Below are 22,468 nucleotides of genomic sequence, written 5' to 3'. Positions count from 1 at the left end.
CAGAAAACCAGGGTTATTCCCCTTACCTATAAGAAGTTACCAAGGTGAAATAGATGAGGGGAACTTGCCACCACCTTACCCAGACAACGAAACCACCCCACTGCAGCAGCTTTCTATGATTTACAGAGTGTGAAAAAATAATATATATATTTTTATATATATATAAAATATAGTCATCAACTCCCCAAAACCAGATGCACATGTGCAATAGTCCTGTGGGTTGCCAAGGCAAGAGAATCACAGAGGACGCAAGCAAGGCCACAGCAGCGAGACACGAGTGAAACCAAATGCCGTGTCCTTTGCAGGACAGCACTTCCAGAAGCTGGCCAGCTTTCATTTGACAGGCTGAGAAGTCACTACCTCTCTTCATCCAATATACCCCGTGCTGTCCTTTTCGGGGGGTTGAGACAGAGGGTACCTGTGTGATCCTGACAACAGGCACCTCCAAAGGGGTGAGGTTTAACACAGAGAATTGGGAATTTTTCATGCAAGCAGCATTTTTTCACCCACAAAACTGGAAGTGCTTGAACATGTGCAACCAACATTAATCAGATCTTTCATACAGAGTAACTAGCCAAGAAGCATCAAGGTCCTACCTCCACAAACAGATTTCCTTAACTTCCTCCAAAGGAACTGCTATCCCAGTGTCAACTGGGACCAGAGGACTCTCCAAAAGTCATATAGGAAGTAAGCAGAGGAGTGGGGAACGACCCTCATCACTGGGCACCACAACACATACAAGTTTACAAAATAACAAGCCGTATGGAAATCAATTCATAAGCACACAATACAATTAATCTGAGATGGAGACTGGGCAATAGAAGCAGGTTTGTCACTGTGGCTTATGCCAACAAAGCTTTCAGGCTTTCAAATCTAGCATTTTTCGCATTCTGAAGAAATACCTCTCCTATGTGTTAAAAGCACAACGAAACACAAGGTATTTAAACATAATACTAAGAATATCAGAGATTAGTACAATGAACAGTATGGTTAGAATTGCAGAATTGTTAATGTAGATTAAAATGCTGTGCCAGTAATCACACGCTGAGGGACTCACTTTCCTGACTGAGCCACGTGGCTTCTCTTCTCTGCTGCGTGCCAGCCCTGCAAAGCCGCACAGCTGGTCCCAGGGGCGTGCAGCCCTGTGGAGGCAAGGACGGGTGCCACAAAGCTTCTCTGGTCTCACCCCCTGACTACAGCTCACAGTGGATATGCTCTGGGAAACTGTGCTCCAAGGCCGGGTTTTTTTACGATGAGGGTGGTGAAATACTGGAACAGGTTGCCCAGAGAGGTGGTTTCCATCCCTGGAAACATTCAAGGTCAGGTTGGATGGGACTCTGAGCAACCTGATCGAGTTGAAGACTAGGGCCAGTATTCTCATTGCACACAGCAAGGAGCTGGGATGAGGAGAAAGAGGCCACCCAGCAAGACACTGTGCCCACTCTGCCTTGTGTTTTCTGGAGCATCCCCTTGGAGGGACCCTGCCTGGAGCTGGTGTGACTGGGATGGCGAGTTCAGCAGCAAACACCCACAGCCCTGCTAACAGTTGATGTCCTTCTCCAGCCATCCCTGGAGCCCAATGACATCCATCACACTACAGCCCACAGGCTCCCCTTGGCAAGCGCTCAGACACTCCATTATTTGGGGAAATCACTGGTAAAACACATTCGTGTAAAACGACTCCAAATCCTTCCTCCTGAGAGCATTTTGGTGAAGAGGGTAACTGAGAGGGGACAAGAAAAACTAGGGACTGAATACCACCCAGGCAATAAATTTAGGTCCAGTATTTAATCACCTTTTCCAATAACTGATTCGTTTTTTGGAGGTGTATTTCTGACAGATTTCTACATTTCTTCACAATGAACAGGTGATGATGAAGGATTTTGTCTAGACAGAAGTTAAAGTTTGAATTTCAAAATGAAGCTCTACACAGTGAAAAAAACCAAAACCAGCACAGTTATTTTTGTCTTAAAGCTTTTTTCTTAAAAAAAATAAACAAAAACCACAAACAAAACAAAGGTTAAAAAAAAAACCAAGCAACCAAACTTTATTATTTTGGAAACACAGTCTATCATAAAGTAAATATTTTAAATATTTAGTATTAAACAATACTAAAGATCACTTTGTGGAGATGAAATGAGCATCAGGGGGTTTTATAAACTGTCTCTTAATACCACTGGGACCTGGGTAGCTGTTGCTCAGGACTAACAGCGCACAGGATATTTGGTGCAGTGTAGATTTTTTTTTTTTGGTAGAATATACTTATTTACTGTCATAGCAGAAGAAGCAATTAGCTGACACTTCATGGGGGCATTCCCCAAGAATAATCCTGAGGCAAGAGCAACTCCACTGCCAGATGAGACACTGGAAGGAGGCGCAGATGGGTGCCCCGCAGACCTGCAGGTGTGTTGAGTTGCCCCACTTGAGACCTTCTTGCAGGTGTTTTTTTTCCATCAGCAGCCTTGTCATTTACAAATGCTTCTTCTTTTTTATTGCCTCTGCCCTGACAGCCAAGCTCTTGGCACAGATGGTCAGGACCACGATGAGGACTCCGACCAGGAATGTAACCAGAGGCCAGAGGAAGCAGTGCAAGAGGACTGTCTCATCATGGGTGCGCTTCAGCATCACGTCATCTGGCCTGTGAAGAGGAGGAACAGAAGAGGGAGAAAATATAAAGCAACTTGACATCATCAATTCATCATAAGTGGAAAGCATCTGCCTTGGAAACAATATGTTTTATTTGCAACAGCATTAGAAAATGATTAAGTGGGCAATTTCATTCACTGCTTTGCCCATCTATCACCAGCACTCATAGCAGGCTGTGAGGCCTTTCCACTTGCAGCTTTTACAGGCTAAGAGGCTTGTTCAGATAAAAAAAATAAATAAAAAAAGCATCGTTACTTTAGGTCTTCCAGGGGTTATGATCATCATAAATAGCCATGAGAGATACAATATCACACTGTGGATTGAAAAACTACTCCAATGAAAACATAATCCAAGGCAACAGTTATACATATCTACCTCACATGGCATCAGACACCGCGCAATGCATTTAAAATGCAATTAAACTTCCCTTTTAGCTTCGAGCCTTGATGTGTCCATGGGGCTACATGGAGGCTCCTGATGAAGCCCTCGCTGTGGTCTGGATCTGGATGGAGACCCAGTCCCGGTCCTAAGTGCTGCACTGCTGGTGGCCCAGGCTAACCCAGCTGGCTAACCCCTCCACCAGCGAGCAGGGGTCTGCACAAAACCTACCCCCAGGAGCACTCCTGTCTGGCCCCTACATACCAGAGGCTCCTGATTCAGCTTCTTCCCAGCAGAAGCTACTTCAGCAATAAGCTGCGATTTGGTACTGCAAACACCAGCTGCTCAGTGGACTTGAGTACGCTCCTACAGTGACACTTTGGGGAGCCTCCCCTGAAGATCTGACCTCCAGTGTCTCCACCAACAGCATCATCTAACACACAATCACAGCCGGGTCTGTAATGAATTTATGCATTTCCAAAGGGAAACAGAGGCAGAAGGAGAATAGCAAGGAGGAGGCATCTCAAGAGGCTTGGAAATTCAGCCATGCCTTGTGCCTGAAAGATCAGGTGTCTATCTGCCTGCTCCAAGTCTGGGAAGTTGGTTGGGAAATCTGATGGCAGGCTTTCCTCGTCTCTGTATCTTTCCGCTCTCCCTGTAGTTTAACAGAGTTAATAAATCAGTCTCATGGAATTTGCACTTTGCTGCTGCTTTCCCATCTACAGCCAGAGGCACAGAGTCTCTGGAAAACTGTCTGCAAAGGAAGGAAACAGAACTTTCTCTAATTAGGAAAATATATATAGTCCTGACTCATATTGGTCCTCATTCACGTTGAACGCTCCCATCCCACGTTGCTTCATCAATGCTACCCAACACTCCTTGGAGCAACAAGCCTCACAGCCTAAAATCCTGGCAACCCAGGCTCATCCAGCCAGGTTGTCAAGCTCTCCTAAGACGGTGCACATGGGAACAGATACCTGGGCGATGACTGTGCTGTCTCTCCCCCAAAGCTTGGTCCTGATCAGAAAGAAGCACTAAGAAAATATTCCCTGTAGGGGAAACAAGATGACACTCTTTTTTCCTTCACTGAGAAGTTAGTTAACGGAGATACCTGCTAATCTACAGGGTTTTATCCACTTTACGGAGTAGGTGGAGCCAGACCGCCAGGCTACACCTGATCCCCGCTTTTAATTGCACTCTCATTTGCATTTGCGGGTCTCTCCCCTGTGGCGGTGTGCTCTCCCCTTTCCCCCCCCCCCGGCTCCTGCTCAAGCCATGGCCATCAGCAGGAGTTGTTATGAGTTGCACTTGAACTGTGGGAGATGGCTGGCAACATAACCAAAACACTGTCTGGAGTGGGGACCTAGGTATCTTGTTCCCATGCGAATATGACTTTAGGTCAATTCCCTTACTCCATAAATAGCGGACAGCCCAAGAGCCCTTTGAGCTCTCCTGCACGGCAGCGGGCTGCACGACAGGGTCTCCCCTTGAGTGGGGACGCTCGCTTAAGGTCCTTCTCCTCGAGGCTGAGAGATTCCTTGCCGCAGCAGATTCTCGGTAAGTGACTAATAGCATGCTAAACTTTGAAATCTTAGCTAAGTGATACAAGGATTGATTGCGCTTTAGACATAAACCATTGACCAAGTCTGGGACTAGGATTGGATCCAGCCGCACCTAGACTCCTCTCTGAGAAGGAGTTTAGAAAGCAAGGGGGTCCTTTCCGAACCTCGTGACTCAACGGGAGGGTCTCCCTGAGAGCTTGTCTGACCCTGGCCTCTATGCAGTAAATAATCAGTGTACCCTGGCATCGAATCTCGTAAAATACTGTCGCATTCACTACTAACTTTGTTAAATCACTGTTTTATGTTAATAAACATTTCACTACTCTCTTACAAGTGAAGTTATTCACTCCGCCCACGACATCCCCCAGAACTGTTGTGTGGAGCTTCCTCTGTGCCGTGCCAGTCTGTAAGTCCCCGGTGCCAGAATCACCTGTCTCTCTATATTTGTGTAGTAAGGAGCAGAATAAGACTTTGATTATGAGCAGCTCAGCTATATAAAAGTTGAAACTCAGCAACATAAAAAATGATCAAAAGAAACCCAGGTGTACTCAATAGTGGAACACGTGAAGTCTGCTCAACCAAAATCCTCCAGCCACATAATCAGGCACATGTGGAGACCATAAATTGAATAAAATAATATTAACTTTATGGGCACAAACCCACCAGTCTATGCCATACAAATGACAGCACCTAAACAGAAAAATCCTTTCACAGGAGGTATAATACTGCTTCCCTCATATTTACTGTATCATCTTCTGTGAATAACAGAGTGCTAAATGGCAAGGAGGCCATAAGTAGGCAGCATTCAGTCCTCGCAGCTCTCAGCTTACCAGTGATTTTTAAGTATTTTTTTAAAACGGATACTAATCAAAGATTTCAAAAATAAGGGGCAAGCGAAGAAAGCAGAAAATTTGATTCAGTTAAAGAAAAGAAAGTATGGTTGAGGAGAGCATGATATTCTTTTATCGAATCTTAGATATTTTAGAAAACATCTGCACCAAAGGTAGCAGCGACGGATGCCAAACACTCATTATAGGTGTGACTGTAACTCTTGCAACTTAGTAATTTAAGAGAGTTTCCCTTTTGGAACAGAATCAAAGACTTACAGAGGTATTTAATGAAGCCTCAGGATGAGGTCTGGGTTCCGATGGATATTACCGCTATTCTTAGCTACAGCAAAAATCCCTGTGTAATTCCTACATGGCAGAAGGTGTGCAACTGCAGCTGCACTGTCAGCTGCTCGCAGCATCTCTTCAGACAATGTATCAAGTCGTGACTGGGTCCTCCCCTCAGATGTCATTAAATGACTATTGGCACCCCATTTAAGACATTAAATGCCCTTCTTTAGTCAAGGGGAGGGAGAAGAACTCCTGAAGGGTGACCCGGCACACAGGAGAGCTCAGGGACCCTCCAGGATGTAGCCTCTCAGTAGTGACTCGGTGCCAAAAAGTGGTGGGAAGAATCTCAGCCTTGCTTCTACTTGGTTTAATCACTGTGGTTATTCTGGAAGAGCTACTGTGCTTTCAGCTGGTGTTTATCTTATCCCAAATAAGATAAGCACTGCTGGACCCCAGGACTGAATGAGAAAAGCTAATAAATGCAGACAGCGCTGCCGGCAGACAGACGGCACACTCCTGTATGGCAACGTCCTGGTTATCTGCCTGTAACAGCCCACGGAAACTTATAAAGATCAACTTTGGCAGCGTGTAATACCATTTCTTTGCATCCATACGATTTCCTCCCTCTCCCATCAGGACCAGCTCCTCTTTCCTGCATCGGCTGACCCGCACAGAGATGTTGCAGGGCGCAGGGGAGAGCACTGGGGAGTGCTGGGGCAGCGGGAGGAGGCAGCGGAGGACGGGAGCCTGGGCTTGGCAGTGCCCTGTTGAGGAGCCCTTCCCTGCAGATCCATCACTGGAGCTGACAGCAGTTACGGAAAGCGCTCTGGAAAACAGCCTAGAGGGTGTAATGGCAGCAGAGGGTCCCACTGAGATGCTGCTTTTACAGCAGAGGGAAATACCTGAAGAAGCGTTATTGAAAAAGAAAATGTTTACTATTTTCTTTTACAAGAAAACTCCTTTTACATCTGCTTTTTGGTGCTGAGATTGCAAACAATGGCAAATAACAGCTTCCAAAGCGAGGAGGGAAAATCAGCCCTGCTGCAGCCTTACGATGTGCATGAGACCCTGGGCTGGTGCTGGCAGGGAGCCCATGCAACCGAGCTGGCCAATGCAACCCGAAAAGGACCATCCAGGCAGAGGAAAACACCCCTGAGCAGGAAAAACACCCCTGAGCAGGAAAAACACCCCAGCGGCACATGAGTTATACCGGACTTGTAAGTCCATGGTAAGAGCAGCCTGAGGAGTGGGGGCCGGGCAGCCAAATGTCCTCTGCAGGAGGAACATTGCAGCCCTGACGGCATTGCAGCTCTGCAGGAGAAGCGCAGAGGTAACCGCAGGGGCCTGGGGGTTCGTCATGGACCCATATTCTGTGCCCTGCGAATGAGGTAACTGGGCTCATCCCCAGGTTTCCACTTGTTCCTTGGAAAGAGGGGTAGGAAGGCACAAGGCGGGTATCTTGCAAGCTAGACTTGCAAGTCCTGGCTTGCCAGCCAGGGCCTGTCATGGTGGGCAGTGTGAGTTGAGGGCCTGGGAGGCCGTCTAGCTAAAAACCTGAAGAATAAACATGTTTGTATTTGTTCTCAGGTGATCTGTGACAGGCTAAAAACCATAGGTATTTCATGGGAGATCTGCAAGGTCCTAAACTAAAGACTGGGGAAAAATTAGGAGGAGATAGAGGGAGTTAGAGTCAGAATTAGTCAGATGAATTAAATACAGCAAAGTCATTAGTGATTAATTAACAGGTTAGCCTACAGAGGCTGTATTTCACTCCTTCCAGGCTGTTTGTTATCCATCACGTTGACAGCATCAGTTTAGGGGACAAGCTACCCCCTGAGCTCGGTTACAGACCATCTCTTGTTTCTAGCGATGCTGCCATTCAGCTCTCCAGTAAATGCAAAGCCTCTCGAGGGGATGCACCCAAACGCCTAACACCAGTTATCCGTGCACAAAACAGTGGCAGGGGCAAAAGAGAGACCTAGTGGGGGAAAAGGGGGAAAAAAATACTGAATACTTTCAAGCCCTGGTCAGGCATCGAGACCTGGTTCTGCTGCAAATGGTGATGGCCACTGTGCACCACCACCACCACTGCCCAGCAGCAGCCCCACAGCGAAAGAAGAACAAACAAACTAAAAAGAAGCCTAAAAGAAGTCTCTACCTTAACTCTGAACACATACCTTTCCCTTTCACTGAACAGACAAGGAGGGAACTATTGTGTTTTCATTGCTAAAAGGTGAAACCAGTACTTATTTTTAGCAGGACTTTGAGCTCAGGGCTGGAGCCTTGTGGGGCTCCGACCAGGGGTAACTGGATTAGTTGTTGCATTACACAACACATCCCTGTTAGGCGCTGCCAAGCAGTTCAAAGAGACACGGGATAAAGCAGGCCTCCATCAGAGCCTTCGGAGCAATTACTGAGCATCATGGTAAGAACTGCAGTGCAGGGGTTACCAGGAAGTCATGTAGGACCAAAAAGTTACAGGCATGTAAACATTCCAGTCATCACTTGTGCACCACATTGTGCAATTTATGTGACACAGCGAAAGCTGGCAGAGGCGGGGGCATGGGATAGGGAAACCTTACAAATAGCTTTTTGTATTCAAATGATCCGGATTTAAAGATGTTTACAATCTGCATACGCTTATTTTCCCCACAATTATTCACATCCCTTCACTATGAAAAGCACTCATCAGTATTTTTTTTCCCCTATTGTTTCAAGAGACAGAGATCCTCAGCTGGACGGCTGCGTGCAGGGGCAGTGCTATCCTAACAGAAAGGATAGGAAATAGCAACAATATCTTCGGGGGACCAGAGGGAATTAATTTAGAAAACTTTGTGAATTACCAGAGCAAACCGATATTTCTCTTCCACCATTTATGAATGAGCAGCCCTACTACCTGAGCACCCTTGGCTTCTGCAGAGGATTATTCCCAGATAAATGGCCTGCAGGGTACCCCAACACCATACAGGGGGTCACTGATCACCAGACAGTGTCTGCTCTTCAAATCCCAGGTGAATTTGTGTACAGCATCCTGCAGCAAACACAGAGAAGTATAAAGCCTGGCTGGCTCATCTGCTGCGCTGCAGCAAAGGAACCCCAGAGCATTCTTGCCGTACTGGACAAACCCAGAGCTAAAAAGCAATAATGCCACATAAACGAGCCACTAATGAGAAATAAAGTGAGATATGTTGCTCTACCTATCTCTGCATGGCATGAGACTGAGGGGTCTGAGCTGACATAGATTTTGGTTTCTCTTTGTTCTTGTTGTTGATGCCAGTGAGACCTGGAACACGAAGAAATAAAGCAACAGGATGTCCCCCATCCCACCCGTTCCCGCAGGCCTCCCACTTCAGGGCATGCAGCTGTGACCCTTGTTTGCATGTGTTTGTGACTACAGACTCCCTGGGACACTTGGTGTGAGATGGATGAAAACTGAAGCACTAGACCTCAGCACCTTCCCAAACCTTTGGCAACAGCCTGAGAACTTTACCTGAATTTTCCATTTATTTTGTGCTCTGAAACACTGCGGGTTGGTTTCTGCTGGGCAGGGCTCCCTACAGACCAGAGTATCATCGTGCCAACAAACAGGCACCTTCACCAGAGGTCGGGAAAAGCAACTTTCCCATGCAGCTTGCACCACTTGGCCCAAGGCTAGCCAGAGAAGAGTGAGACACTAAAGGTACGCACCTACAGTGGAAAAGCAAAACCTCGCTTTTCAGTAAAGTGCTGAGCTCCAAGCTAAGCTATGCTTTGGTTCCCTAAGATAAATGTCAGATGGCTAGTTGTGCTGGGCCTCTATTTATATTAACAGAGAATGAAGGAAACTGCTAAGTCTGCTTCTCACCCATTTTTTATAAGTTTGAGCTGTACAAGCGGCATCACTTCTGCTTTTCAAAGCAGCCTGTTGAAACGTGCATCACCAGACTGAAGGGACGTGTCACCTAACAGTGCGCTCTGCGTGCAGCAACAATTCTGACAATGGTGCTAAAGTAAGTTTGATGAAGAGGAGACAATGTCCACTCCTTGCCTAGATATATACCTAGAATTTTATTCTGCCATTTCAAAAGAGACAGTATTAATATTGCAAGTACTAGACCCCGAGGAAGCTACCACTATATTCTATGTGTTTTATACAGACTGACACAGAAGAGTTGGCTCATCCACACAGTTTAAAAAATACCGACAGAAAATACGCACACTTCTGTTTTGAAGTGAACAGATTTTTTCCTCAGTTTGTGTGTTTTCTTACTGCTTCACAAGCAGTTTAGTCATCATAGCTCTAAAAGTATACCTAAGCAAGCACATTCCTTCCTAGTCAGCAAAACTTATCTCTCAAAGCTTATTCCTATCTCCAGAAGAAAATAGATGGTGTACACATTTCAGCTTAGACTATCTTTAAGTATCTCTGGCAGTGAGTCTCTCTTCTGCTGTATATAAATTGTTGTATGATCAGCAAAAGGCAGCATTTCAAGACAGCCGTTGCATTTGGCAAGAACATTTAACAGTATAGGATGCAGCAACTCTAAGGAAAAATCCTTGCCCAAGTGCTGCACAATTCCTCAGCGTCAACCTACATAAATGGCAGACCCTAGGCAGTATGTAGCCTCAGAAAATTTTGCCTTTTCTTCACCTACAGATGTGATGTGCAAACCAGCTCAACTAACTCTGGACACCTACCACCTAGGTGCCTGCACCCGATCAGATCACCATAAGCTCCTTTACAGGCGAGAAATAAACATCTCTGGGCATCTGACCTGTATTAGGTGTTTATTTTGGGGTAAGATAAAAGGCTCCTATTTCTCTCCACTGACTATAAAAGCTGACTTTCCCAGCATTTGTCCACCCCAGCTCAGATGAATCCCAGCCGTGAAGTCTCCTGCAGAAGATCCCATGTTTCTGACTATCCTGCTCACTCTGGCAGCGGCTGCTGCAGGTCCCAGGTCTCGGCAGCGTGGGGAACTGGCAGCACCTGCGTGCCCAGAGAAGCCAAAATCATCACGCAGCTTCTGCTTAGCAGACACAAGCATTGGCACCTTGTGGAGCAAGAAGGTCCCTGCCAGGTCTGATGTCACTGCACAGGGTGCCCTAAGTTTTAACTCCTGCATGCTGTAGACAATGTTTCCGTCCCCACTATAAGAAACAACTAGTTTTTGCTACAAAGCATTGGTGGTTTCCCTCTGCAAAGAGTTAACCAGGGACAACAGGCTGTCATCCTGGGCACTCCCACTAGATCTATGGTTTCTCCAGGGAGGGGACAACAATCATAGCCAGCCTAAGACAAACTTGAAACCCCCAAGGCATTCAGTGGGCCACCGACAAGAGAGCTAGGCATGTCTCTGCCTGCCACCCTCCTTCAGCTCCCTGGTTCCTCCAAGTACACACTGGCATCCATTTTCCTCCTGTGTGTCTTAATAAGCTTAAATATCTGAAGCCAACACTCTCACACTGAGGCATGAATTGTACTAGCAAGCACCAAGCTATTCCCGCCTAGGTGTCCCTCATCTATTTAACTTCCAGGTGCTGGTGGAGTAGGACCAACCTCCTCCTTTAGTTCCCAATGTGGCATTCATTTGAGTGCTTAGCAACCAAGAGCAGTCTCCCTAGCTCTACCAAAATTGCTCATGCTGATCAAATTAAGCTAGTGTCACATGCCTCCAGAATTGGAATATAAAACTTGGCTCATCTGGAGATCTTAAATATTCTCTTTCCGCCTCCTTGTCTACATGGACCCATCATCCCAATCATTGCTGTTCTTCCAAGTCCTCCCAGGGAGCCTGCACACTGTGGTAACAGTAAGATGCTGCCGCCACACCACCTTTTATTTCCCAGCACGTCATCATCAGAAAGAGACAGGCAAAAAGACACCCTCCTCTTCCCATTTACTGAAGGAAGGAAACCACACGTCACCCTTGTACACGCATAAGTCGCATTGACGTCGGAAGTCAAAGGAAGAATCAAAACAGAAGAGGAGATGCTTTAAGTTACAACTTTCTACTCCGCAAGCACGTATGAAAACTGGCAGTTCTGTGAGCATTTATTACACGTATCTGATTCATTAATCCTCCATGAACACAATTCTTGAGTTGGTTTGTACTATTTACTGATCTCCCCTTTTCTTCCAGCCCCTCATGAACACAGTAGGATTTCTCTTCCACAGAGGGAAGGAACATTAATATCCAAGCCATAAATTTTCCATCTGAGTGTTAAAAGCCAAGATGCTTTTTGCCTTAAAATGACATGTTTTAAGGGAAACTTTCCTCAGAGTTTTATATTTTTACTTCAAGCGGTAAAAACGCTTCTCTGCTTTCTATGTAGCTTTTCATCAAAGGAGTTGTTTTGCAAAGTTCTGCACTAAACTCCGTGTGATAAACCACATCACTATCTGAGTGTGTGTGTATACACATATGCATGCGTTTATATACATTTTCAAACAGAACCAACGGACAGCTGTTAAACAGATGCATAAGCACTTCTGCCTATGCAAATGTAGATTACTCACCTCAAGTGCTGGTTAAAATAGCACGTAAATGGTTGCGAACCCACTTTCTCTTTCCAGTATTTCTGCTTGTACGTGACATTCTCAGAGTTCTCCTGATCGTCTCTTGCGCAGGGCGGGATGTACGAACACTGCCAACACACGTTGCAAAACAGAGTTACTTCTGCACTCAAGAACACGGGGCATTACTTCCTCCGCATTTTCCTCATGATACCAATGTGACTGAAATGGGCAAAAAAGCGTAAGTACAAGGTCCAAAGAAACAAAAAAGAAAAGTTAGCTGAACTTCACTTGAATTGCTAGTTACTCCCTGCAGGTACTGGAAAAGAATATGCCAGCATTCAGAAACAAAATAAAGGCTTTATCATGTTTTGTTCCATTATCAAACCAACCTGCCACGTAACACCTTGGGGTTTTGCATGATGAATGTAAAAATGACATTTTCATTTTGACGTATTCCTAGCCAGCTGCATGGTTTGGATTTGAATTACTTCCTATTTTCAGTGAAGCACATAATCACAAATTCTGTTTAGCACCAAATAACCAAAATATTCCAGCAAGCTTTCCCGGATGATGGGATATCTGATACCTAGCTGATTTCCCTTGACAAAAGACAAGTATTCTTCCGCTGTTACAACACGGGGAAATGAGCAGAGAAAGTTCAAAGCCCCACTTCAGCAGAAAGGTTCAGCATCTGCTTCTGCTGTAGAGAAGTCAACAAGAGTTGAGTGTGCAGCTGAGCTATCTGCAGATCTCGCCCAGACATCTGCTTCAAAGCCCAAATTGATCAAGGGAAATCCCTCCCCCAGCTCGGCGCACTTGGGACTGGCCTCTCAGAGACCCCACTCTGGGTCACACACAGTGCACACAACTTTGTTCTAAGTCTCGTCTTTGACATACCGCCCTTCCCTCCCAGCCACGGGGAGCTAAACAAGATAAAACAAATAGTCCACTGAACCCAGTGTTGGCAGTATCAAGATCTCAGTGTCCAAGCACAATCCCTCCGTTTGTTACCAGGCGTCCATACGGGAGACCGTTACGGGAGATCGTTACAGGAGATCATTACAGGAGATGCTGAACCAAACTGAGTAACACAGCTTAACTGATCCGTGAATAACACAAAGGCTTTTCACGCGGGAGGATGCATGGACAGCAAGGCTCAAGGTGCACACATAGATTTTTAATTCCTTTAAAACTGGGAGCTGCAAGCAGAAAAAAGTGACTGTGAAGGTAGCTAAAGCCTCCTACTTAGGCAGGATGAGGAAGCAGGAGGTGCAGGGCACGGGAAGCCCCTAAGGGGATCCACACATATGACCACAACACGAGTTTCTTCACAATGTCCTGAAGGCAATAACAAGGAGAGAGATACCCTCTCTAACCTGAAAATAAAGACCACCGTGACTCACTGTGCCTGGTGAGCGCTTCCTCTCCCTCTCTATCTGGTGAGGTTTCAGGGGCCTACTGAATGCTATACCCAACCTGTACAGACCTACAAATCCATCTCCACCATATAACAGCTTGAATCTTTGCCATTGCAGGGGGATGGGAGAAATCTCAGGGTTTTATTGGCCTGATCGTGTTAAACCTGACCACTTCTGTCAGCACAGCTGACAATCTCTCTCACTACCTACATCTGACTGTAATCTACACCTTCCTCTTCCTCAAGCCCCCAACTTTTAGGTACACTCTTGCCATACAGGGATACAAGAGAGCAGAATTAGATAGGCTTTATTCAGAGTCCCCCAAACCAATCACTATTTTGCCAGCACACAAAACGCAGACCTAGACAAAACAACCAGGTACCACCATACATTCTTCTGCCTAAATTTCCTCAGTGATCTTGAGAACTCCTTTTCCTGTGGTATCAGCTCCAGTACACAGCTTCCTCTGAAATCCTTCTTCCTGGTGGCTGAGCCTACTCTTGTCCTCTGCTGTGAAAGTGTGACCACCCTACCACTACTCTGCTGACCAAACTTTCTCCAGATCCTTCAGAGACCTTCTACCTCCCCCAGATATTACGTGAATCCTTCACAAAATTCACAACCTGGTGACCCATTGTTAATCCCCACCCTGAGTTTCAGGCTTAGAAACAACTGCAGAGATCTCTTTTCCCAAGACATGTCCATCTGAACAGACAAATAGAAGGCTGTAAGTCTCCAAGGACAGCTCCATCACAGAGGACTTCGCAATTTTTTACATCAGTCCCTACTCTTTTAGCTCAATGGAAGCTATTAAAAGTGGAGTTTTTCAGGTCAGGGATTTTGCTTGATTTGGAAGATGTAAAGGGCTCTACAGACAGCTTCCCTGATCAACATGTCCATCTTTCCCCATGCCAAGGCAAGACAGTGTATGGGAGAACTGCCAGCACCTGTGGGAGGGACACCTGGAAGTTGGGGAAAGCAGTGAATATACTCTCCATAACTCAAACTTCACACGACTCTTTACGTAAGTAATCCCAATGACAGCTGACAGAAAACAAGATGGATTCATTTGCATATCTTCATGTGGAAAACACAAAGGAGACACACAGGAGCTTGCCATAAATCTGTGGGACCACATTGCTTGAGCCTGTCAAGGATTAACAGTCTTGAAGAGAGGAGAGGTCCCTGCCCAAGCCAAAATCATCATCATATGAATCCCAAGGGTCACCCTGAATCATTTCCTCAACATCATGAAGGCCTTGAGCCACAGTGAACGCACAAAGTCCAACTCCAATGTGGACTTATCACCTGCTGCACGAACACTGGAGCTTGACTGCCTCTCCAGGATGCCAGCACAGTTCCCACTGACCCGATGTTCATTTTGGCCCCTTCTGATCCATGTAGGTAGTGGATGTCTCTTTTGTCAGCATCCCAGGCACACTTCTTGGGGACTTTGCTTGATCAGCTCTATCGCCCTCCAAAGCACAGTCAGCACACGGGTAAAAGGGAATCACAACCTGGCAACTTTCGCTGCTGTCAGTTGATGTATGAACCCGAAATGACCTCCCCCTTTGGCAACAGGCAGTTTCTGAAAGGTTAATTCTGCAGTCCTCCCCCACAAGACACAGCATGAAATCCTACCATGAAAACATAAACAAATGCCAAGTGTTTGAGAGCAAGCTAGGACGCCTTGTGCTCAATTACAGCTCGTGCAGCAACATCCATTTTCAGTGGAAGGGTCCCATTCTACATTTCTTTGATGTTTTTTTCTTAAAAAAGTTACAATGAAGTTGGAGAATAGCACTTAAGATTAGACACTCAGCATAAATTTAATGGAGCGGAGGCCTTTTCAGCGGATCTATTGATACTCGGTGCCATAATCGCACCTCCTACGCTATGTCATAGCAATGATAAAATTATTATGTAACGCAAATACAGTCTCAATTACACAGCTCAAAATCAGTATTAGGCTAATAATATTCCCCCTTCAATCAAAGCCGGTGTTTGGATAGATGACTCAGGATTCAAGTCAGTAAAAGTGTCAGCTAATATACCTTTCCACCAAGATTTTGTACGATTTGTATCTGTGTTTGCTGCTGGATTCTTGTACTCCAGTGTCTCTGCAGATGCCTGGGAAGATTCCCGGTCCTTCTGAACACTTCATCAGAGCAGGTATTCTTCCGTATCACAGAGAATGGACAGAGGTGTGAACTCTTGACCATGGTTTAGCTTCCAGGTTGCATCGTGTGCTTTTCAAAGATGAATTCTTGCCTTCTTCAGTTACATTTTTATGAAAAGGAAGCCAGACTTGGTAGGCTCTGAGGCAAGCTGTCTGAAGGCTGGAAGACACAGTCTACAAGATGAGACCAAGAAAGTCTCAAACGCAAACAGACGTAAGGGCCCAAAGTAGAAGCGAGTCAGCCCATCAGAAGACACACCAATGGCACTATGAAGCAAGTCTCCAGCCTCAGTCTCCAAGCAGCTTGTCAAAGACAGTCCTCCTGGCTGCTGGTGAACTACGGGACACAGCACTTATCATTCGCTTGGCACGGCAGAGAGCCCCCACATGGTGTGCTGTGCAGGTTGGGAAGCTTGTGATGAAAAGAAGGAGTGGAAAGGACACTATAGATAAGTATCATTGCAAAAGTACAACACACCACTAAAGCCACCAATTGCCGACTCCTGATCTCCAAGTGTATTGTGTTTGCATGGCAACGTTTCAGTAGCTGGAGGAGGGCTACAGGAGTGGCTTCTGTGAGAAGCTGCTAGAAGCTTCCCCTATGTCCAACAGAACCAATGCCAGCCAGCCCTGAGAGGGACTCACTGCTGGCCAAGACTGAGCCCATCAGCGACAACAGTAGAGCCTCTGGGATAACATATTTAAGAAGGGGAAAAAGCTGCTGGGACACAGTAGCTGGAGGAGAAGAGTGAGAATATGACAGCAACAATTCCACAGACACCAAGCTTGGTGAAGAAGGAGGGGGAGAAGGTGCTCCAGGCACCGGAGCAAAGATTCTCCTGCAGCCCATGGTGAAGACCATGGTGAGGCAGGCTGTCCCCCTGCAACCCACGGATGTTAATGGTGGAGCAGATATCCACCTGCAGACCATGGAGGACCCCATGCCGGAGCAGTCTGTTCCTGAAGGACTGCACCCTGTGGAAGCGACCCACGCTGGACCAGTTCGTGAAGGACTGCAGCCCATGGGAAGGACCCATGTTGAAGAAGTTCATGGAGGACTGTCTCCTGTGGAAGGGACGCCGTGCTGGAGCAGGGGAAGAGTCTGAGAAGGAAGGAGCAGCTGAGACAACGTGTGATGAACTGACCGCATTCCACATTCCCCGTCCCCCTGCGTGGCTCAGGGGGAGGAGGCAGAGACTTCAGGAGTGAAGTTGAGCCCGGGAAGAAGGGAGGGGTGGGGGGAAGGTGTTTTAAGGTTTGGTTTTATTTCTCATGACCCTTCTCTGATTTGATTGGCAATCAATCAAATTAATTTCCCCAAGTTGAGTCTGGTTCGCCCGTGATGGTAGTTGGTGAGTGGTCTCCTTGTCCTTATGTCAATGCATGAGCCTTTCATTATATTTTCTCTCCCCTGCCCAGCTGAAGGAGGGGGAGTGACAGAGCGGCTTTGGTGGGCACCTGGTATCCAGCCAGGGTTAACCCACCACACCAAGAAATGTATGAGCTTCTCCAAACTTTGTATGGGAGCATCTCCTCACATTACTTGGTTATTTTCATGTCCTGGAAGGGAGGACGCACTGCCACAACCATCCCGAGCAGTGTGGCAGGAGATGAGCAGGGGGACTCGCTCGGTCAGTACAAAAAAATGCCCCCCTCCCAGCTGACTGTACTGAGGGAGCTGGAGCTGAGCATCACGTCTGGTTTCCAACTGCATCTGTCAGCAAGGAGAAACCCACCGGGAGTGGCCAAACCCACCACCCCTCACAGAGGCTCAAGGCAGCGAGGGGTGCCCCAGGTGAGACGGGAGGGCGGTGGAGTTCATCCACAGAACCTGGGGCTGCTTCCAGAGGAATCGCTAGACAGCCTCTGCAGGGTCTGCCCGTCATGGGCACCACCCTGAACACAGATCTGATGCTTCACCAGATGCACCAAACCATCCCAAAATTATTGTAGGGTTGGATATTAAACTTCCTCTGTTGTTGATCGTATTTAGGAGAGTCCAAACCCCAAAACCAATTCTATTTACAAGTGCAGAGAAGGGGTAACCGTACATCATCTCATCAGGCTGAGTGGTTACAGAAAGAAGTGCATCAGGAACACCTGCAGATGCAGAGCACCGACAAGGAGCAGCGGCTGGATGCTCTGCACCTCTGCCTGGGGACAGGGAGGGGGACAACCAGGTCCTGCTGCACAGCTGCTAACATCAGGATCACCAGTCACTCCCCTAAAAGTTTCTTCATCAAAAGAGCCCTGCACTTAACTTTAAGCATAGAAAGGGAAAAGTCTAAAAAGCCAGAAAGCAGATCTTTTCAGCAGCTGACATACTCCGCTCTCATTTTACCCAACCAAACCTGTAGCCTGGTCCCCGTGCTGGCTCTATGTGCCGCCGACGCACTCGATGGCCAGAACGATAGCGACAAATTGGGAATTAATCCCCCTTAAGCCTTATCTCAGAGATTATTATTGCTATCAAGGCAGCTGAAGAAAGGCTACCATCCCTCTGCTGAAATTTCTTCCTCTGAGACAACAATTAAAGAAAAAAAAAAAGAAACCCACAAATCACTCAGACTGAACCCAAATGTCATCATGCCCGGTGCTTTATATATACATTTCTGGATTAACTCTGACCCAGCTATATAATCTTTTAAGAGCTCAAATGAATCCTGGGCTGTACAATGATGTGATTATCTTAGGAAACACGAAAGAAACAAAAATAAATTTCTTTTTCCTGCAGCTAAACCTCGCTAGAACAGACGGATTCGTAGCTGCCGATATGTTTATACGCCAGCCCGCTCTACTACAGAAAGTAGAATATTTTTAGTCCAATACACTGGGGATTTTGGGGGCAGAATGAAGCTGCCAGCTGATTCAGTATTGTTTCACGGTGTAAGGAGCCTGAAGTACGCCTTTTCCGTACTATTGATTTACAGGAAGAATTGCTACCCCACACAGAGAAGCGGCTAGACAGAACGTAAAATTTTAAGAATATTCAAAACAAAATTGTTCTTTTTTTTTTTCCTTCCAGTTAGTCGGCACTGATTAACGTGTTGTACGTCTAATTGCATGACCACAAGGAAGTGTGCTGCGAGAAGGTGGTGGAAACAGGAAGGGTTAAGCGGCTCCCTAAGTGTTCATTCATAAATACATACTGGATCCCGAGCATTAGACCCAGCAGATTCCTACTCCGTTGCTATGACTAACCTGTTACAGCATAAAATCCCCAAAGCTTTTAAAGGCGGTGAGACTTTAATACAAAAATTAAAAGGAGAGTATAACTGCTCAGCTCACAGACATTAAACTAGGGGGAAAAGGGAAAACCAAAGCGACAGCTATACGTACTTCATTAAAACATACTTAAAAGAGTACGTTTTCCTAATGAGACCTAAACGACTTTTCTTCTTATTTTGTGTTGGTTTTACATAAGCTCCTTAAGGTAAGGAAAATAATTGGAGTGCACTTTTTTCTACGTTGTTTTCTACTTAGTTAAATTCAATTACCACCAGAGAATGCAGTTACATCAAAAAAATAAAATTACATCCTTTCTGCTTGGTCTCATTTGGTAAATCAGATTCAGTCACCAGCAATCGATATCCCCGGGTAAACAGCCCACACCTAGAGACACAAGGTGCAAGCCCGAGAAAACAGATTATATTTGCAAGAGCGTGCGAGTCCAACCTGCTGCCAACACACAATTAATAAGGTGTTTCCTTATCAATTACTAAATTAAAATAGGCTTCTGAGTGACATTTAGGGCCATTGCTGCTGAAGCTCTGGGTGCCTCCCTGCAGAAACTGCAATCCAGCCCCAGGGCAGGTACAATCCTCCACTTCCCACCCAGACTTGTAGAATTCCAGGATCAAGAAGTAAAAACAAAAAACTCTAACTACTCAGAGAGACGCTGCAGTTGAAAGCCTCTGCTGAAACTGAGGACGCTGCAAAAGTTGCCAAGCCCAGGTGTGCTGGTGGCCCGGCTCGCAACCCACCTCCCACCTCTCATCCCTGCTGGAGATGGCCAGAACGGGAACATTGGGCCGTGCCCAGGGACAGCCACAGCCATGCTGCACCCTCTGCAGCAACACAGCACCTTTGCCCCACCTCCAGAGGGCATTTCACCAGCTACCCCCAGCCCACCCGAAGACAGAGAGAGGTTTAGAGAAGCGCTGGTGCTCGGACAACTGGGTGCTCATGGTGCCCCTCTCCATAACCACAGCCCTCTCCGTGGGGAGCCTGCCAGCAGCACCCCCAGGGAAAGGTGAAGTTTGCAAAGGTCCCTCACAGGCCAAGGTTTCATTCGCTTTGCTGTCAGGCAGCATCCAGCACTGCAGCTTCATCGCTATTGCTTCTGAGTGGTGCCAACAATTTAATCCAAATCCTGTCCGACTTATTATCCTGCTTTTCGCTTTGCTGATTTTTGCCCCAGCAACCCTTCTGAGCCCACAAGCTGCCAAGGCGGGGGGGGCGGGGGGGAGAAGCAAACCACAAACACTGAGCTTGCAACTTAATCCACCTTCCAAGGGGCTGCTCCACGCTGGTGTAACGATGACTGCGGAGACATGAGGCTGCACATCCCAAACTGGACACGCAAGTGCGGCACTGCATCCCTGGGTCTTTCCCCTGGCCCTGCACGCAGACCCCTGCCTCACACTTAGGGTGACCCTTGGCGCTGAGCTACATCCACATCTCGGTTGAATCAAAGAGCTGAAATTTGCTTTTCTAATACACTCCCCAGTTTTCATGTTCTTTCAGGGTGAAGGGCGGGGAGTGGTTCTGCCGCATTTTTTATTTTCTGGAAACTATTTAACAAAATTTCCACTCAGGCAGCGTGCTGGCAAGATGGGCTTTACTCAGCATGAACTGAAAAAGGAGAAAGCAGAGCAAACGCCTTTAAAGAAAGAAAAAGCAGAAGTCGCGCATTACCTTCAGGCTACCCTCGTTTGCTAGAAGGTGCAACTTTAAAGGCACTTCTGGTCAGTCTGTTTTCATGTGGGTGATGGAGAAGTTCAAGAATCAAAAGAGCACCGAGGAAACTTCTTGTTCCGGTGCAGCCCTCTCCCCAGCGCCACATCCACAGCGGCTCCGTTAAAATTTCTGCTTGCGTTTCAGGGAAGCTCCCCATTCTTCGCCCCGGGACGTCCCTCACCCTCCTGGACACGCAGGGCATCAGCATCTGTCACCGCTCGGGGGGACAGACCTCCTCGCCGGCAGCAGGAGTTTCTCCCCGGCTTCCCACCGGCGTCCCGGGGCTGCCGGCGGGGCGGACGGGACCGGGGACTGGGGACAGGGGACCGGGGACAGGGGACCGGCAGCGGAGCCGCCCGCAGGGTGCCTTGGGACTGAGGCAGCAGCGCTCCCGGGGGAAGGATAATCCAGGGCTGTTCGGGGCAAATATATACATATATCTATATCTATATCTATATATATAGAGAGAGAGAGTGTCTGTTTGTAGTGTTATACTATACTATACTATATTATAAAGTATAGTGTAGTACTATACTATATATAGCGTGTATATATATTTATACACACACGCTATATATATACACACACCATATATATACACACGCATCATGTATAGTATTTATATATATATACTATACATATACATATACTTTTTGCTGAGTAACAGCACAGGGGCATTTCGGAGGGATGCTCCGCGACTTCATCCGTTCCCCACCATCAGAGAAAAACCCGCACCCCGAACGGAGGGCGGCTGCAGGGGACCCGGACCCCAAAAGAGGGCAACGAGGGGCAGCGAAAGGGCACCCAGCACCGCGGCGAGGGGTCAGGATTTGCCCTACGGGACGTCTAACCCCCCCCCCCCCCTCCACGCCTACCCCGGACTTTGTGAGCGCGGGGTCTCACCTTGGGGTTGGTGCGGAGCTGCCGCTCGTCCTCATGGAGCAGGGCAGGGGAGGAGGAGCGGGAGGTGCGGACCAGGACCTGGAGACAGGGGTAGCGGGCGGTTCCCCGGCAGGCAGCCCCGCAGGAGAAGGTGCAGGCGAAGCGCTCCCCGAGCTGCCGCACCGCCAGCACCGTGCAGTTGGCGGAGCCGCCTCCTCCCCTCTCCTGCAGCGCCGGGCGAAGCCAGCAACAACCCAAACCCAGCAGGGAGAGCAAACCGGCGGCGATGAGGAGGAAACCCAGCCGCATGCTTTTGTCCTCCGCCTCCGTGTACTCGTAAGCCGCCCGGCTCCTCGCCATCGCCCCGTCGCCGCTGGCATCCGCCGCCGGGCAGACCGCTGCCATGGGCTAAAGCTCCCGCCGCTCCCCGCCTCCATCCCCGCCTCCTTGAGGGATGCCACTGGTGGGTGTGTGTGTGTGTGTGTGTATCCAGAGGAAAAAAAAAAAACCAAAACACCCCCCCTCCCCCCCCGGATAAATAAATAAAATGCAAATGGAAACCCGGGTGACCTAATTCAAACCCCTCCAAGGGGTGGAAGGGACAGCTTGCAACGGGATTATCTGGCCCGGGAGATTTGCTGGTCCAGATTAATAGCGGGTACTGGGCAAGGTGCGATGTCTAGAGGGGGGTGGGCGGGTGGGGGGGCCGCAACGCGCCCTAAGGGGCGCGTTGCGGCCCCCCCACCCGCCCACCCCCCCTCAAAACCAGCATCCCCATGATGACAGGGTAGCAACCCCACGGGTAAATCCAGAAGAATCAAATCGCG

At 47.6% G+C, this 22,468-nt stretch overlaps 1 protein-coding gene across 1 annotated transcript; it reads right to left on the bottom strand.

Moving 5' to 3' along the window:
- Positions 1-1,717: 1,717 nt before the first annotated feature.
- On the bottom strand, positions 1,718-22,147 carry KCNMB4 (potassium calcium-activated channel subfamily M regulatory beta subunit 4). The gene is made up of 3 exons (XM_074572644.1): positions 21,663-22,147; positions 12,204-12,331; positions 1,718-2,638 (listed from the first exon to the last, which is right to left on the bottom strand). The coding sequence occupies exons 1-3, from the start codon at positions 22,044-22,046 to the stop codon at positions 2,470-2,472; spliced, it is 681 nt and encodes a 226-aa protein (XP_074428745.1). The 5' UTR covers positions 22,047-22,147; the 3' UTR covers positions 1,718-2,469.
- Between the last annotated feature and the right edge of the window lie 321 nt (positions 22,148-22,468).

Source organism: Larus michahellis, chromosome 1 (genome assembly GCF_964199755.1).
Source record: "Larus michahellis chromosome 1, bLarMic1.1, whole genome shotgun sequence".
NCBI lineage: Eukaryota > Metazoa > Chordata > Aves > Charadriiformes > Laridae > Larus > Larus michahellis.
This window is presented reverse-complemented; position numbering and strand designations above follow the sequence as displayed.